Source organism: Carcharodon carcharias, chromosome 2 (assembly GCF_017639515.1).
Source record: "Carcharodon carcharias isolate sCarCar2 chromosome 2, sCarCar2.pri, whole genome shotgun sequence".
NCBI classification, from domain to species: domain Eukaryota; kingdom Metazoa; phylum Chordata; class Chondrichthyes; order Lamniformes; family Lamnidae; genus Carcharodon; species Carcharodon carcharias.
In genome coordinates this window covers 16,400,653-16,418,848 of record NC_054468.1, presented here as the reverse complement: position 1 = coordinate 16,418,848, position 18,196 = coordinate 16,400,653, and the positions used below count along the sequence as shown (strand labels likewise).

Below are 18,196 nucleotides of genomic sequence, written 5' to 3'. Positions count from 1 at the left end.
TTGCTATATGTGGCCACACACTGCTTTAGTATCTGAGAAGCTATGGGTGGTATTGAACATTGTGCAATCATCTGCAAACATCCCCATTTCTGACCTTATGATGGAGGGTCATTGATGAAGCAGCCCAAGATGGTTGGGCGTAGGGCACTACCCTGAGGAACTCCTGTAGGGATGTCCTGGCAATGAGATGATTGGCCTCCAACATTTACAATCACCTTCCTCTGTGCTAGGTACGACTTCAACCAGTGGAGAGTTTTCTCCCTGATTCCTGTTGACTTCAATTTTACTTAGGTCCTTCATGCCATACCTTGTCAAATGCTACATGTGTTATGGCACAGTGGTAGCAAATGCTGAGCTGTTCAAATCCCAGAGGGACAGTTGAAACAACTGCCACAACTATTTTACAGTTTGTTTTTATTTTGAGACGTGTGCCTTGAACTCAATAGTAATAAGACCACTGAGTCTTATAGGTTTTGTACAAACCTAAATTAAATCTTTATTATTAAAAACATGATTTTTACACACAGGTTTACAAATTCCAACTATGATAACTCCTAGCTCCCCTAGTTAATAAAACTCCCAGTTACACCTCCATTAAGGCAACAATAAAACACATCGATTTTAAAAGATCCAGGCAAAGTAACACGATACCCTGAACAATCGAATTCAAAGTGAGTTTTCTTCACTCTGTGTAGACAGCAACTTGATGCTTAGAGGGTGGAGGCTTTTCACACTTGTTAGACCTTAGAATGCCTTCCTCTTCCACATAACCTTATCTCCTTTATACAGGTTTCTCCCTTCTTAATATAAATCCCATTTCCCAATATGTCTTTTCAACTCTACTTTTCTAATAATAAAAATCTTTCATAGTACCAATTTTATTAATAAGCTTTTGGAAAAATAAACACACTGTTTGGCTTCTTCCGGCTAAGTGTAACATTTCACCATCTCTTTTGACATTTGAATTGCTCTGGTTTATCTAAAATTAAAAATTTTCCCTTTACACTTCACATCCTAAAACTTCAGCCATGTTTACCTGTTTATACACACATACACACAGACACACAAACACCCCAACCCCACTATTCCGCCTTAAAATAAACCCCAATAACATTATGAAAATGATTATATTTTTCTGACAGTGTGTGGAAGTCAGTGAAGGGCTGAAGTACCCTTCACTGTGGTGTCCTCTATTATTGCAGAGCCAGCCCAACGCTGCCTAGGCTAAGATGAGGGATTGCTGTTTGAGGGAAGCCAGTGGAACTTTACTGCAGCAAAACTCAACACCTTCAAGAGCTGAGAGTAGGAAAAATTAAAACTGGAAAGTAGCAGTTTAGATTGGAGAAGGGAACAGTTAACGTCCACCGGAAGGACTTGTAAAAAAACACTTGAGTGTGACCCTACTCCATACAGTGGCGGTATGTTTGTAATGGTGGCTGTTAGGGGCACTGCAATCTCACTGTGTTTCTTCAGAGCCAACGCCGCACTACACCGCACTCCCCCCTCACCCCCCGCCTCACACACTCCCCTGCCTCTCTGTCCATTCCAAGCCACTCTGACAGGTGCATGTTGAGAGTTGTAAAATGAACTGGTAATATGATACCTAAAGCGGGGTAAGACGATGTCAACTGTTAGGCTTATCAGAAGAAAATTTGCATTTGTGCGGTTATTCATTAGACAGGCAAGGATTATTTAAAAAACTGCCTGACTGATATTGCTCAAAGCATTTGCCATGCAATCTGATCTCAACTCATCTGTTGCTGGCATTAACCCTGATGCACACTAATACTAACACAGTCTCTACATGCAAGGTTCTGTATTTTGCCTTTACCCTCTTTTAGAGGTATCCAGGCTGTGTAATATATTCATATTTAATGGCCGCTTTGAAAAAAGGGCTTCATATCCAATTTGTAAGTGGCGCAGTGGGTAATGTCCCTGTCTCTGAGCCAGAGGCTCTGGGTTTGAGTCCCGATCCAGGACTTGATGGCCAAGGAAGGTGTGTTCATAACGCGGCCAAATAGATTGAGTATCAGCCTGCAAATCCTTCCAACACACGCCAATGGCAGGTGGTAGGAGTGAGAGTGACTCCTGGTCAGCCATGTGATGGAAAGAAAGCCTCTACCATCACTATCCACAGCTCCAGACTACAACATGCCATAAAAGCGTATGCGTTGCCACAGCGACTCAGACTCCTTGAGTGACCTGTAACCCATCATCCATCGTATCCCTTCTGACTCTTGTTCATACAGTTCTGTAGGTGGCAGAGGCTGTGAATGCCTGAAGCACAGGAGCAGGTCATTCAGCCCCTTGAGGCTGTTCCACTATCCACTGTAGTTAGGATTGATCTATATCTTAACTCCATCCAACTAACTTAGCTCCATACCCTTTTATACCCTCATCTGGCAAAAACGTGTTGATCGCCAGTTTGAAATCATTAATTGAGTTCGCATCACTGCTTGTTTTTGCAGAAGAGAGTTTCACACTTCTGCCATCCTTTGCGTGAAGAAGTGTTTCCTAACTTTGCTGTTGAATGGTCTGGTTCGGATGTTAAGATTATGCCCACTCGCTGTAAATGATCACCCATCATCTGTGTGTCCAGGCAGTGTTGGAAGGGCAGGGGGGAGGTGGGGGGGGGGGAAGTGTGGGGGTGGGGGGTGGTGTTGGTGGTGAGGTGCTATTTAATTATGAGCTGAGGCCAATCGCACCATTGCCTGAAGAAATGAGAACTTGCTATAAGCTAGGACTGCCCATGTCCTAGGTGCATCCCAATTCAATTGTCAACCCACGGGCGGCCTTCTTAGTGTAATCATTGTTGTTATGTAGGTAGATGTGACAGCAACATTTGCATAGCAAGATCCCATCAGCAACAAGGAAATGGTTGGTGGTGAATCTGTACTTCTGGAAGAGTGTTCACCAGGGCCTGGTTCTTCAAATCATGGTCTCAGGTCTGTTTTTACATCCTTTTGGCCTTCTATGCCAGATGGGCACACCTCCCTCTCCCCATCCCCAACTCCGCCAGGACAAGACTGAGGTGCCAATTTCCATTGTTTGCTCAGTAGCTGGACCGTTGCTGGGTCTCCTGACTCAACAACAGCAGCAGCTTTCATTTATATAGCACCTTGAGTGTAATAAGATGTCCCAAGGCATTTCAGAGGAGCATTCCCAAACAAAATTTGACACCAAACTTCATAAGGAGATATTAGGACAGGTGATCAAAAGTTCGGTCAAAGCAGTAGGTCTTAAGGAAAGCCTTAAAGAAGGGCACCGAGGAAGAGAAACAGGGAGGGCTAGTGAGGGAATTCCATCACTTTGAACCCAGGCAGCTGCATACAGAGCCACCAGTGGTGGGGTGAAGGCAGGAGACGCGCAAGAGGCCAGAATTGGGGGAAATGGAGAGTTCTCAGCTCAAAGAGCCCAATGGTGAGAGATTGAGCACAGGGATCAACAGGTAGAAGATAGGCTGTCTTAATTATCTCTCCTCATTGGAGAAGGCTGAAGATAATTGAGCCTTCGAGGCCAAGTGGGCCTCAGGTTTGATCCATAGTCTGTGTGGCCTCAAGCCATCTCAGTTATTTGGGAAGGGGCAGGTGGGTGATGGTTACAGCCGTAAGCTACTATGGAGAGGGAAATGAGAGGGGGATATGAGGATAGGGGGAACCTCCGCATGATCCCCCACTTCCTAACCATTATCGTTAGTTGCAAAATGTGCGCGTTTAGACACTGGGTAAGGAGACGGTTGTGATGACCCTGGTATTCACAAAGCAAACCAGCAGGCACCATCCTGGCTCAAGACAGCTTTGCTAGGTAAGGTGAGTCTAACTGAGGAGCTACAGCCCCAGCAGGAATCAGTGACGATAAATGGGGTAAAATGCTGAGCACAATTGGAGGAAACTGCAGCTCAGTAAATTCAGCATAAACTACAGCTGTTTTTTTTCTGAACTTGAATGACATTTGATGTTAGTATTAAGGAACATTCAGAATGTCTAGACTGTAAGTGTGATTGCAGCTGAAGTCATGTTCTGTAGCTCTACCTCACAGTAGCATGTAACCTATTTCTGTAGACATATATTTATCTATATAGAGGGTTTTTGTGTCTCTTTACATTACCCACTCCCCCACCTTCAAACCCTGATATTCACATGTTATTTTCTCCCCCTCTCTTTAGGTTCAGCTGAGCCAGGCACAGTTTTCTGACTGAACATATGGGGTCAATGATGGGCTCCCAATTTTCTGCCCAGTGCTGCCCTCGAGCTTGACTGCAACAGGTGCCGAGGGAGCGGCATCAGTTGATTGACCATCTGATTTAGCCTCCCTCCATCTCTCTCACTGGTGATGGGAGGTGAGGGGGTTGAGGGGGAAGTGAGCAGATGGAAACATAACTCAGCTCTGGTCAGCACTTACCCAAGGGGGTCATCACTTGAAACCAGGAGCCAGCGGTCTTGCGTCTTGATGCCCTTGCAGTGCCATGTGCTTTCGGGCCCATGGCATTGCAGGGCAGGGTATCTCCTCAGAATGCACAAAGGTGTCGCCTGTGCCACCAGGTGGCAGTCTCACCAAACCTTGGCGTAACCAAGGTGACATTCCACCAAACAGCCCATATCACATCTCCCCCTCCCCACCCCCACTAACCCCCCACACCCACCCTCCACTCACCAATGCCCGCTCACCCTACCCCTGCTCAATAAGAGAGCGAGAGGTACACTGGATCACTGGATTACAACGCTGCATGCTCTTTTCCGGTTCTGGTTCTAACACAGCACGGAGAGGAAAGCCATCTGTTTCTGCTGGTTAGCAGGGCCCCTGCCTGAGATGGTCAGCCCCCAGCCATTCAGGAAAGTGTAAGAAACTCCCACAACGTGGTACTCAGCGATGTGGGAAATGGTATGTCAGACTGGAGCTCTGGGAGTTGAGGTGTGTTTTTCGGACAGAGTAAGAGGAGCGTTACTCTGTCTCTAATCAATGCCCTACCTCATCTGAGAGTGCTCTGCTGCCAATACCGAGGGTAACAGTTGGGCGTGAATTTTGATTTCCCTGGTGCTGACGCCTTTCCTGTTGAATGAGTGCAAGAATACAAATGTGTAATGTCATAGTGAGCATGCTCAGTAGTAATCAGTGTGCTGTTGTAAGCAGGGAAAACTCACTTTCAGCAATACCTATTTGTTCTTCTGATGTGTTGGCAGATGACCGATGGTGGACAGCGAGGGTGGTGGTTTAACGAGGTAAATACACTGGGAAGGAAATCCGTTTCTACCCATTATTTTTGTACCAATATACAGGTTGGGTGGGGGAAGGGAACTGATACGCATCCAGTGGGAGAGGTTTCACTCGTGATAACAAAATGGCACTTTGACAGCAGCTGGAACTTAGCCTCATAGGAAGAATCATTTTTTTTAATATATTTTATATATTCATTCATGGGATGTGGGCAGCACTGGTTAGGCCATCATCCATTGCCCACCCTCAGAGGGCATTTAAGAGTCAACCGCATTGCTGTGGGTCTGGAGTCACATGTAGGCCAGACCACATAAAAACAGCAGATCTCCTTCCCTAGAGAACCAGATGGGTTTTTACAGCAATGGTTTCATAGTCATCATCAGACTTCTAACTCCAGATTTCTATTGCATTCAAGTTTGACCACCTGCTGTGGTGGGATTCAAACCCCAGTTCCCCAGAGCATTACGCATGATCTCTGGAATCCTAGTCCTGTGACAATACCACTTTGCCACTGCCTCACCGGCACAGCACAGGAGGCCTTTCAGCCCATTGTGCCTGTGACGCCTCTTTGAAAGAGCTATCCAAATACTCCCACTCCCCTGCTCTCTCACCACAACTCTGCATTTTTTTTTACTTTTATTTACCTCTCCATCCACATCACTTTTGAACATTACTATTGAATGTCCTCCACCTCACTTTCAGGCAGTGCTTTCCAGATTACAACAACTCGCTGAGTAAAAACAATTCTCCTCCGCTCCCAGTGTGGCTCTTTTGCCAATTATCTTAAATCTGTGTTCCCTCATTACTGACCCTCCTGGTTGTGGAAACAATTTCTCCCTATCTACCCTATCAAAGCCCCTTACAACTTTGAACACAAGCATGTCTTAATAATGATATCAAGGGCAGACAAACATCAGAGCTTTTTATTAATTATTATTTTTGATTAACTAAGTCAAGCATGGAGAGGATTTAAAACATAATTTTGTCACACATGGTTTTATATAATCTGGAGCTGCATTGTGAAGCGATTGGTGACAGAAATGGGCAGAGTTCTGGGAATGTTTCAGTTGCTATTGAAGTAAATTGGACACAAGTCATTAATATTCCAGAGTGCTGATATGAATAATAATTGAAAGAAATATAAATTACCATTAGATTATTCCAGGGGTGTTACAATTAATTTCAATCGTTTAGTATGTCCCAATGATAATTCAGTTCAGTAGTTTATCCTGTAAAAATATAAGAATATAAGAAATAGGAGCAGATGAAGGCCATTCGGCCCATTATGGCTGACCTTCCACCTCAACTCCATCTTCTCGTACTATCCCATAACCTTAATTTCCTCAGCATCCAAAAATCCATTGCTATCCATCTTGACTGAGCATCCACAGCTTTGTCAGGTAGAGAATTCCAAAGATTCACAACCTTCACAAATTTCTCCTCCTCTCAGTCCTAACTGGCCTCTTCATTATCCTGAGACTGCGACCCCACGTTCTAGGTACCCCGGCCAACAGAAACATCCTCCCAGCATCAAGTGTGTCAAACCCTTCAAGAACTTTATATGCTCCAATGAGATCATCTTTCATTCTTCTAGCCTACTCGATCTCTGTTCATAGAATAATGCTGACAAATAGCTGAATAAAACCATGGAGTAATTGGAATATTGTAGCATTGACTGCCTGAACAACATTTTCATTTCTCCCAGGGCCTTAAATACCATGTAAGTGACCTCAACCCAGAACTTTGGAAGCTTCCTTGTTTAATTACCCATTGAAAGGCTCACATTGATTTTACCTTCACTTTTATTTTTCTGTTCACTACACACTGACATAATTAGCACATTATTCTTCCCCAATCCACTCTTTCTCTTAAACTTCCTCTGTGCACAATTCTCTCACCTCCTTGCCTTGAAGGTGCTGACTGGTTAATACCGGGGGATGCAACTCCCCCACCTGCCCACCCCCATACCTGTCCGGACAAGTGCCAGAAACCCTCCAGCCCCTCATCCCAAACAGCCACTAATCATGAAAGCAAAACACCGTGGATGCTGGAAACCTGAAATGGAAACAGAAAACCTTGGAGAATCTCAGCAGGTCTGGCAGCATCTGTGGAGAGAGAAACAGTTAATGTTTCAAATCGGTGTGACTCTTCTTCAGAGTCACGTGGACTCGAAACATTAACTCTGGTCACTTATCAGCCTCGATCGAGAATTTGGCCAGGTGCACATCACATGTGACACCAGTTTTGCCTCGTTGCACACGGAGTCTCCACTGAGACTGATCTCCACCTCTGTCCTCGGGTGAGAAACAGGAAGGGCCCTTGTTGCTGCCCCAATGACCAACACAGACCAGGAGTTAAAGCAGGTTTTCTCCCTGTGCTGTCGAGTTCAATATCGCTTCAAAGGGTGGGATTTACCCATTGAGGTATTTTTAAAAATTCGTTGCTATTCACCCATGACCAACATTTTGATTATTTCCCAGCAGCTTAGGCGGCCTGTAGGTGACCTGAACCCTGAACTTTGGAAGCTTTTCGTTCAATTACCCATTAGACAGCTCACATTGATTTTCACCTTTACTTTTATTTTGTTTTTTATTTCACTGTTTGGAAACACCCACCCTCTCTACCTGTCCTTGATAAGTTGAGTAAGATTGTCAGTTTTCCCTGATAGGAGAATCAGGCGCAGCCAGTATCTGGATCACCTGATGGGTTGTGCCACATCCGAACCAAATATAATCAGGCCATACCTCCTCTCACCTCACTGTAACAACCAGACAGGAAATCCAACTGGCCCAAGATGGGCTTTCCTTGTTCGGCAATGCCCATGCGTCACAAACACGCCGTTCAGTCAAGTGATGCCATTCCCTCCTAAAAGGTATAAGTACTTTCAAGGCATCCTCTCATTCACTGGTTAAACTTGCGAGAAGCCCAAAAACTCATTGCTTCTTCCAGATAACCACAGAATCAAGAAGCATAGAAGGAGGCCATTCCATCAATTGTTTCTGTTGTTGGTTTCTGGAAAGAGCTATTCAGTTAATCTCATTTCACTGCTCTTTTTCTATAGTCCTAAAAACACCAGCACGTCCTAAATTACATACCTATTATGTAATCCTAGAATGATATGGTATGGAAGGAGGCCATTCAGCCCTTTGTGCCTGTGCTGGCTCTTTGAACAAGCTTCCAATCAATTTCACTCCCTTCCTCTTTCCACAGAGCTCTGCAAATTTTCCCCACTGAAGTATTTATCTTTGAAAGTTATTATCGAATTTGCCTCTATCACCCTTTTAGAGAATGCATTCCAGATCCTAACAACTCATTGTTTTTGTTAAAAAAAAATCTAATTTTGCCTCTGGTTCTATTTCCAATAGCTCTACATTTATATCCTCTGTATACTGATCCTTCTGCCACTAGAAACAGTTTCTCCTTATTAACACTTCCAAAGCCCTTCAAGACTTTGAACACCCCTGTCAAATCTTCCCTTAACCTTCTCAGCTCAGTGAAGCCCCAGTTTCTTCGGTCACCCCACTTAGCTAAAGTCCTTCATTCCAGATACCATTCCAGTAAATCTCCTCTGTGCCATTCCTAAGGCCTTCCTAGTGTGGCGCCCAGAATTGGCCACAGTACTGAAGCTGGGACCTGACCCTGTAAACTACTTAATCACTTATTTTCCTGAGCGGACATGTACACTGGCTAGGCTGTAGACAGTGAAGCTGATATGTTGCTAATGTTCAGGGGAAGTCCACAAGTTAGCCGTGACGAAATTATGACCATTTGGCCAGATAGTTTAACTACTTGGTGATTAAACCCTTGTGTCTGCTCTTTCTGTCTTTCAGCCAATGTTCTCCGTCACACCAGGCCTAGCGACTAATCCCAACGCAGCCTTCAACCCCTACCTGGGACCTGTCTCCCCAAACTTGGTACCCGCTGAGATTCTACCTAGTGCGCCGATGCTAGTAACGGGGAATCACGCTGTTCCAGTCCACACTGCAGCTGCCGCACAGAAGCTGATGCGAACTGACCGTCTGGAGGTGAGCTCAAAGCCTCCTGTTTATTTTCTTCCTTGACGCCGAGGAGTCTTGGTGCTTTACATTGCGTAAAACCACTGTCACTGTGCAATGGCCATTTTGTGATTGGACACTGCAATTGACAGCAAAAAATTGACATCATCGGAACTAATTAGTTAGCACTGAAATACTCTGTTTTGGCTTATTTTTCCTGGACTAATAAGGACAACACTGGGATGCCCCAGGACCCAGCAAAATAAGTTCCCCTTTTGGAGGATTGATAAAATCGGAGATTGGTTTGGGTGATGTCAATTAGGCAGCTCTGTGCTTTGATCCATGCTCAGTACAAATTGATTATGGCTGTTCGAGCTCATTTCAGCTAGGCATTATTTGATGGGCCAGTAAGAGTGGCACTGGGTCACCCCAGGGTGACAAAACAAGAATGAGCACAACTGTTCCATTTGGGTCACCAGTAGCGTGGGAAAGAAATCAATCAAGCTAAAAGAAGCTCAACACAAGAGCAAAATAGTTCAGATAAAATCAAAAGGGAACCTGCCCAATGAAATCAGTGTATCTCCTGCGCTGCTATTGCCTGGCGGACACTGCAAGCTTCCTCACCAAGGTGACCTGGGCCACGGACAATGCCGCAGAAGATAGACGGGCAGACCGAGAGATCCCAGCCTCCCCCAAACACCGGCCCCATCCATCCTGGGCCAATAGATAGAAGGGGGTGGGCTCCAGTTTACACTTTTAATGATTGACTAGTATTTGGTATAAAGCTACAAAGTATCGGCTAACTTGTCGGTCCGGACAGTTGCTCAGGGCTTGAAAACATGTTGTGCAGTAGCAATGGCAAACACTCTAATACTTCTGTAAAAATTCGCTCCAGCACCTGTTTTAACAACACCTTTGTGACAATAATAGGGAGAGGAATTTTGCGCAAGCATATTAGTGTTTTCCCTAATATTGTCGCACACTAAAATTCCAACCCCTCGGTTACTTTGCAGCTTGGAGAACAAGTCTCTTCATTACATATGCTCCTGGGTTATCTATGAGTCTGACTAGTGTTAGCTATGGTTCAGCGGTGAGCTCTCTTGTCCTGAAGTTAGAAGGTATGTGTTCATGTCTCACTCCAGAGACTTGAGCACAAAGTTATAGACTGATTGTCCAGTGTGGGTGCTGAGGGAGTGCTGCAATGTTTTTTTCTGATGGAACCTTAAGCCAATGTCCTGTCTGCTCTCCCGGGTTGGGGTAAAAGAACTAATTCAAAAAAGAAAGTTGGGGCATTTTCCCCAGTGATCTGGCCAATATTGTATCCCTCAATCAACAACGAGGTTATCATGATCAGATTGCGGATTGTGGGAGTTTGCTGGGCTCAAATTGACTGCCATGTTTTCTACGTTACAACAATGACTACACTTCAGAAGTACTTCATAGGCTGTAAAGTGCTTTGGGACAACACAAGGTTGTGAAAGGAGTTTTTTTAATGCAAATTTCTTTCCAACACGTCAGGTAATTAACAGCTTTGAAGCTTTTAAAATACGGAGGGTTCATCTCATCTAATGCCCATCAAGTAATGATTCTCAGTAAGATCATAGCATAAGAACATTTCTAAGTAGATTTAATTGCCATACAGTTCTGAAAAAGTGATGCATTGTATCAGGGGAACAATAGAATCTGGATCAAACCTCAATCATTATGATTTGTGTGACTGAAGCAGAGGTAGATGAGGAGAATTATTTTTAAATGGAGTGAGTTGTTAAAATCTGAAATGGGCTGACTGTAAGGGTAGTGGAAGCAGATCAAACAGTAGTTTTCAAAAGGCAATTGGATAAATTTTTGAAACGGATCAAAAATATTTACTGGCCCATGGGGTAAAAAACAACGTGATTGGGACTAATCGGATAGCTCTTTCAAAGAGCTATCACAGTCAGGATGGGCCGAGTAGCCTCCTCCTGTGCTGTACAATTCTTTGATTCTATCTCCCCACAGTCTGAAGCCAAATGGTTGCAGTGACAGCCGAATGCAAATCTATTCTATCGAATTGAAGTTGCCTTAGTTGATGTGAGCCTTCTTCCTGTCTCTACAAGGCATGGCGATCAGATCCTGTGACACTGTAAGCACTCAATTTTAACTCCATGCAAGTTGATTGATTTTGAATGAGTTAAACATTGCCCATAGTATAAGTCTATGCAGCTTAAAGCAGGGCAGGTAACTGAGTGTTTTCAGTCTGCAAATTCAAATTATTTTAAGAGTGTAAGGCAAATACAGCTTTAAGAGTGAACGGAAGAGTTGGCAGTGTCTGGAGATCAGGGCAGTTAGTGTTATCCACTGTTCTCTCTCTCTCTCTCTCCCTCTGTTAAGAGGATTTGTTAAATCATTGAAGAGTCACGCAATAGAAAGAGAGACAACAGCCAAGAAGAATTTGCTGAAGCTATTCAGAGTCAATTGTAATACAACTGTATTAACTGCACTGAATCTCACCTACTGCAGAAAATCCTGGATCTTTTCTGAATGGGTGAGATGAGTTTAGGAGCAATCATTACTGTGGCTTCTGACTGACTGAAAATGACAGAATTATGGAATGACTGGAATTTAACACACATGAAGAGACAATTAGGCCCACAAAGCTTGCTGATTTTTTGATAGACCTCAGCCTTTCTCTACCTGTATTCTCGTGATACTTAACATGGCTCCTCTCTTCAGATATATGTGGCTGCTTGATTGTTGAGAGTATATTCAAGACAGAGTCAATAGAGTTTCGGGTGCTTAGGGAATCAAGGGACAGGGCAGGAAAGTGTGAACGATCAGCTATGATGGAGCAGGTTCAAGGGGACCTGAGAACCTGTGACCGCCTCCTGGAGCTATTTCCTCTGTTCAGATATGAAAGGAAGTTACTGTTTTATAATACTTTTCATTTCCTCAGAATGAGCTTCACAGCCATTGGAACATTTTTGAAATATAACTATTAAACGAAAATGCACCAAGCAGTTTATGCACATCAAACTCCCACCAATACCAATGGGCCAAGTGGCCATATATTCTGCTCTAGCAGTGAAGCTGAGGGATAAATGTTGGTCAAAACACGGAGAGAGCTACTGTTTTTCACATACTAGGATGGAATCTTTTCTGTCCACCCAAGTAGACAGCCAAGGCCTCAGATTAATGTTTCATCCAAAAGATGGTAACTAAGCATCGAACTAAACATCACCCCCTCAATTGTGGACTGAACTGTCAGCCTAACACGTGTGCTGGAGTCTTAGGGTGGAGTTTTGGCTATCTGACTGAGAGGTGAAAATATTACCCACTGAGCCAAGGCTGACACTTATGTAAACTCTTTATATTCCTTTCTTTAATGGTCTTCCCTAGTTACCTATAGCATGGGTAGTTCTAACATAAAAGAAGTCTAACTACGCTCCTCCCAAGGCAGGTATGCCTTGCTTGTAAGGTAGTTCAGTTCATTATCTCTGGGCAGCAACAATGCCTTTCTTGTGCCCACGTCATTTTGTTCCAGGAAAGCACCCCAAATCCGGATTTTGAATTTTCCAAGATCTTGGATGTCCATTCAGGCCTGTTGTTTTGTTATCGTGCAACAGCTTCAGTCATAGAGTTCAATACCTCAGGCTTTCATCCAGTTCTCGTGCAATATCGATCTTCAGTTAGCAGTTGCTGTCTGATATTTTACCCTTTTGAGTGCCTCAATCAGAAGCAGAGGGATTAAGCAATGATAGGTTCCTTGTCCTCTAAGCTAGAACCGATTCAGAGTGGGGCTCAGCCCGTACAGCCCCTGACCAGCACGTCATTTCAAAAATGCCTGGTTACTCAAATTAATTTATTCTTTTCTTTCTGGGCATCAATCTGTGCAAGCAGTTTTCAAGCAGACAAAAACCAGGGTTCAATGGCTCCAACAGTAAAGTTCCCCACGACAAAAGGTGTCCGGTTTTTGGACGTTGCCGGCTATCGGGTAGCCGGGCTTGAGGTGCTCCACCTATACTACAGATACCTGAGCATTGACCTTCACATAAAGGCCAGAACTGTGCTGCTAACATTACTGGCCAAGGGGAGAGTCCATAGACAGTAAGGTAAACAATTAAACCATTTGCATCTATATAGTGCCTTTAACGTAGTTTAAAAACAGCCTAAAGTCCTTCACAGGAGCAATTCTCAAACAAAATTTGATCCTGGGCCACATGAAGAAATAACTGTTCAGGAGGATGTAGGTTCTACAAGAGCTTTTTTTTTAAAGGAGGAGAGAGGTAGGTGGAAAGGTTTAGGGAGGAAATTCCAGAGATTAGAGCAGAGGCAGCTGGGCGCTGTATTGGAGCAGTGAAAAATGGCAATGCTCAAGGGGCCAGAATTGAAGGAGCGTAAATATCTCCGACGGTTGTAAGGCTGGAGAATATCACTGGAAATAGGGAGTGGAAAAGCCATGAGGGGATTTGAAAACAAGCAGGAGAATTTTAAAATCGAGGTGCTGGCAGACTGGGAGCAGTGCAGGTCAACAAGCACAGGGGTGATGGGTGAATGGGATTTGGTCTGGTGTCACGACTGTAATTTCCTCACAGTCACTGAATCTACCTCAAGGGACAAAGGGACCAAATTTGTTACATGGGGAATCCAGCTTCTAGGTATAGTTAAGGCACTATGATTCATTTCATGACTCATCTTTGTCCTGTGCTAAACTAAACACAGCTGTGTTAAGCCCCATGGTAAACATGAACCTTTGTGTTAATTTAATCATGAAATTAAAGATGCGAAGAGCATCATTCTTCCCCTGACTGCACTTAACTATAAACACAATAAATTAGGCAGTGACATACACATTGTGAATATAAATTACATCCTCTTTCTCTAAATTTATTAAAAATGGATTTTGTGTACAGTCAACACAAATGTCATGCACAACATCCACTTCCAGTCACATAGCAACTTCAGCTTAGCAACACCTTGTATTTACGTTTCACCTTTAACATAGGAAAGCAGCCCCAAGACAATTTGCTATCAAGCAAAATTTAGCACCAAGTCACACAAGAAGCCAAAAGGGGTAGATTTTAAGGAGTATCTTAAAAGAGGAGAGAGAGGTGAAGAGGCAAAGAGGTTTAGGGAGGGAATTCCAGAGCTAAAGGCCTAGGCAACTGAAGACAGGGCTGCCGTTGCAGCCAAAGATGCCAACATGCTTGACAAAAATAGATGGAAATGAAGAGCAAGCAAGGGTTAAGAGAAGGCTGTCATGGAGGGAGGGATGGATCACAGGAAGGAATGTTTAGAGAGTTCTGAGGTCCTGATGGTTGAAGGATCTGCTCTTGAGTTCAGTAGAGCAGAGAGGATGTGCAGTGGACCAAATACAGAGGAACTGAGGTTGTAAGTATTTTTTAAATTTAATCATCACTAGCAAGAATGTCACTAGCATCTGATCACTAGTTATGGGCCTTCTTCTTGAACCACTGCAGCCCATGCATACCAATGATGGTGTTAGATAGGGAGTTCCAGTGTATTGTTTGGACCAGATCTGAAAGCTAATACTAGGAAGTAATAACATTGTGAATTCTGATGCTCCTGTTGCCACTCTCCTTCCACTCTGTCCCTTTCCTCCTGATCTGGTCTTCAATTCTACCTAGAAACCTTAATGTTTAGATGGCATTTTACTCGACTGTTTTGGACTGTCTAAGTAACGAACCAGGGAAAGTTCAACTAATGATTCCATTATTCAACACAGGCCTAAATTCAAGTTTTAGCTGTAAGCCCAAACAGGAATAAAAGACAGTTGTGAAGGCAAGGTTGATCTTTGATAAAGCATAAAAAGTAGTGGAATTGGCAGGCTGCTTTACATCTCTTCCCATTTCTATTTCCAAATACGTCACTCATTTTACACTCTCACGCAAAGTCCGAATTGTCTGCTGGTTTATCCATTTAGAAAGCTGTAAACTATGAGGAGAGATTGGGTTGGTGAAGACTACATTTCTGGAATATAGAAGGATGAGAGCTGGTCTGATGGAAATATATAAGATTCTTGAAGATCTTGATAGGGTAGATGCTGGGAATTCGTTACCCCTTTGGGGAATCTAGACTATGATGTCAACCAATTAATACTGAGATGAGGAGAAAACTCCACTCAAGGGGTTATGGAGCTTTGGAATTCTCTACTTCAGAGGGCTGTGGGTGCTTAGTCATAGAACATAGTCAAGGCCGAGATCAATAGATTTTGGGATATAAAAGGAATTAAGGTACATGGGGATAGTGCAGGATGGTGGAATTGAGATAAAAGATCAGTCTGATCATATTGAATGATGGAGCACATTCAAAGGGCTGAATGGCCTACTCTTGCTCATTTTTCTTATGTTCTTATGCCCCTTGTTATTATAGTAATCCTAGTCATTTGTCCTCATCCAGCATATACAATATTTTTGATTATTGATGGAAATCCCATCGTCCCTTGAGTTTTCCATAATTCTTTGCTTCTGTTCAATGAATGGTTAAATGTTTGCATTGAAATGTGCATTGAGCTTCCTAAATTGCCTGGATCCTGCAGCGGAGGTTTAAACACATCATTGGCTTTCCTTCTCAGCTCAGTGTCTATTGAAACAAACGTGCGTTAGCACATATGGCAACTGTCATGACCAGGAATGAATTGCAATAGGTACATCTATCTGAACAGCTACCTCACAAACATATCAACACTGCAAGTGCATGGGGAGGATAGATGTAGGCTCTTATTGATGATCATGACATGTTCAGTTTTTATATGAGGCTAACAACATCTTAAAGGGACACCACCTTAATTAAAGAAAAGTGTGTAAACCTTACGGAACCCATGAACAAGTTTTCTGCTTCCACCTTAAGCTATGGAGGTACTGACGGACACTCAACTGTGATAACCCTACTAGGTTTGACCTCAGGTCAACGATGGGCCTGACTGTGTCTATGATGCTACCATGTCAAACAACAGAATCAAGGCTTCTGACCGAAGACAAGGTTGCAACTCATCTTTTTATAACCAATAAATGGCTGTTTCTAAAGCTTCCATCAAGGAGTCAAGAAAAGGTGAAAGGCAGCTTTACAAGTTGATCTATTGAGTAACTAAACTTTACAGATCCATCCTGATCCCTGATCTCTGCTTGGTTAGCAACCTTAGCTGGACTGGCAATAGGGGCAGAAGAATTAGATTCAGTGCTGCCTGGTTAAAGGGAGGTGAAAGTTGCTGAATTATTTTACCCCTGATCACTCTCTAGTAGTGCCTTGCTGGAAGTGCATGGACACAGGTGTGGAGTGGTAATAGGCCTATGCTTGGCAGCAGTATGCCTATCCTAGGGGAGATAGTGGAAATGGTACTGGACTCAAAATAGTCCAGAGGTCCAGGCTAATAATCGGGGGACATAGATTCAAATCCCACCAGGACAGCTGGCAGAATTTAAATTCAATTAAATAGTAAAAATTAAAAGCCAGTGTGAGGAACCCATGAAATGATTATCAATTCTTCCATGGTGCCTTCCCTTGAGGAGCTGTTGGTGACCATGGACTTTCACCTGGTGGTCCATTGTTACGCTTGATGAAGTACTGAAGTGGTATGCTGTTGCTTTCTGCAGAATGGCCGAGCAGGAAAATCTCCCACTCTTACCACCTGCCATTAGGTAGCATTGGAAGGATTTACTTGCTGATAACCAATGTTCGGCCACATTATGAACACCCCTTCCCTAGCCATCAGGTCATGAAGTGGGGCTTGAATCCAGAGCTTCTGGGGCAGAGATAAGGATGTTACCAGCGTGCCCTCCCCTATCATCAATTACCATAAAAAAAACATCTGACTCACTAAGGAAATCTGCCATGCTTACCTGGTCTGGCCTACCTGTGACTCCAGATTCACAGCAATGTGGCTAACTCTTAACTGCCCTCTGAAATGGCCTAGCCAACCACTCAGTTCAAGGGAAATTAGGGATGGGCAACAAATGCTGGCCTTGCCAGTGACACCCACACCCCATGAAAGAGTAAAAAAAAAAGCTACATTCCTTCCCATAGTCAGATAATCTGTTTTGTTTTTAATGATGTTAATTGAGGAGTTGGCCAATTATGGGTGATGCTTGAGTAAAGTTACGAGTACAAGACAAAAAGCTTCAGTAGAAGCTACATGAATTCATATTCAGAGAACTATCATCTGCAGACAAAAGGAACGTGCCCAGACATTGTACCTGTTTTGAATTAAACAAAAGCATGGGGGAACAATAGCTCCACAGCAACGCCTCCACCAATCGGAGCTGATTTGTCATCCAATCAACACCTTTTTCTCATGCAGTATAAATTGTTGTACCATCTACAAGATGAATTGCAGGAACTCACCAAGGCTCCTTTGACAACACCTTCTATACCCACGGCCACTACCATCTAGAAGGACAAGGGCAGCAGATAGATGGGAACACCACCACCTGGAAGTTCCCCTCCAAGTCACTCACCATCCTGGCTTGACAATATATCGCCGTTCCTTCACTGTCGCTGGGTCAAAATCCTGGAACTCCCTTCCTAACAGCACTGTGGGTGTACCTACACTACATGGACTGCAGAGGTTCAAGAAGGCAGCTCACCACCACCTTCTCAAGGGCAATTAGGGGTTGGGCAATAAATGCTGGCCCAGCCAGCGAAGCCCACATCCCATGAATGAATTTTTTTAAAAGTTTGAAATTTGACATCGTTGTGCTTGAGAACTAAAACTAGATGAGTGAAATTTCTTTTGTGCAGCAAGTTGCTACGACCTTGAGTGTGCTGCTTGAAAGGATGATAGAAACACATTGAACAGTAACTTTCCAAAGGAAATTGGATAAATACTTGCAGGGCTGTGGAGCAAAGAAGTGGGTCTAATTGGGTAGCTCTTTCAAAGAGCCAGTACATGCATCATGGGCTGAATGGCCTCATTCAGTGCTGTATCATTCTAAGATTCAATGAAAGTACCAATTTTTTCAAAGACATGACTTGCGATGTGAATTTCCATCATC

General features: G+C 43.7%; 1 protein-coding gene across 23 annotated transcripts in view; it reads left to right on the top strand.

Moving 5' to 3' along the window:
• mbnl1 (muscleblind-like splicing regulator 1) overlaps nt 1-18,196 on the top strand; it is a 350,001-nt gene that overhangs the window by 271,878 nt on the left and 59,927 nt on the right. For 19 of the 23 annotated variants that reach the window (XM_041183047.1, XM_041183062.1, XM_041183053.1 and 16 more), the window contains 2 exons: nt 5,181-5,219; nt 9,045-9,239. In XM_041183047.1, coding sequence (XP_041038981.1) covers nt 5,181-5,219; nt 9,045-9,239 — 234 coding nt within the window. The remainder of the gene's footprint in view (nt 1-5,180; nt 5,220-9,044; nt 9,240-18,196) is intronic. The other 4 variants (XM_041183051.1, XM_041183048.1, XM_041183057.1 and 1 more) reach the window with 1 other exon arrangement.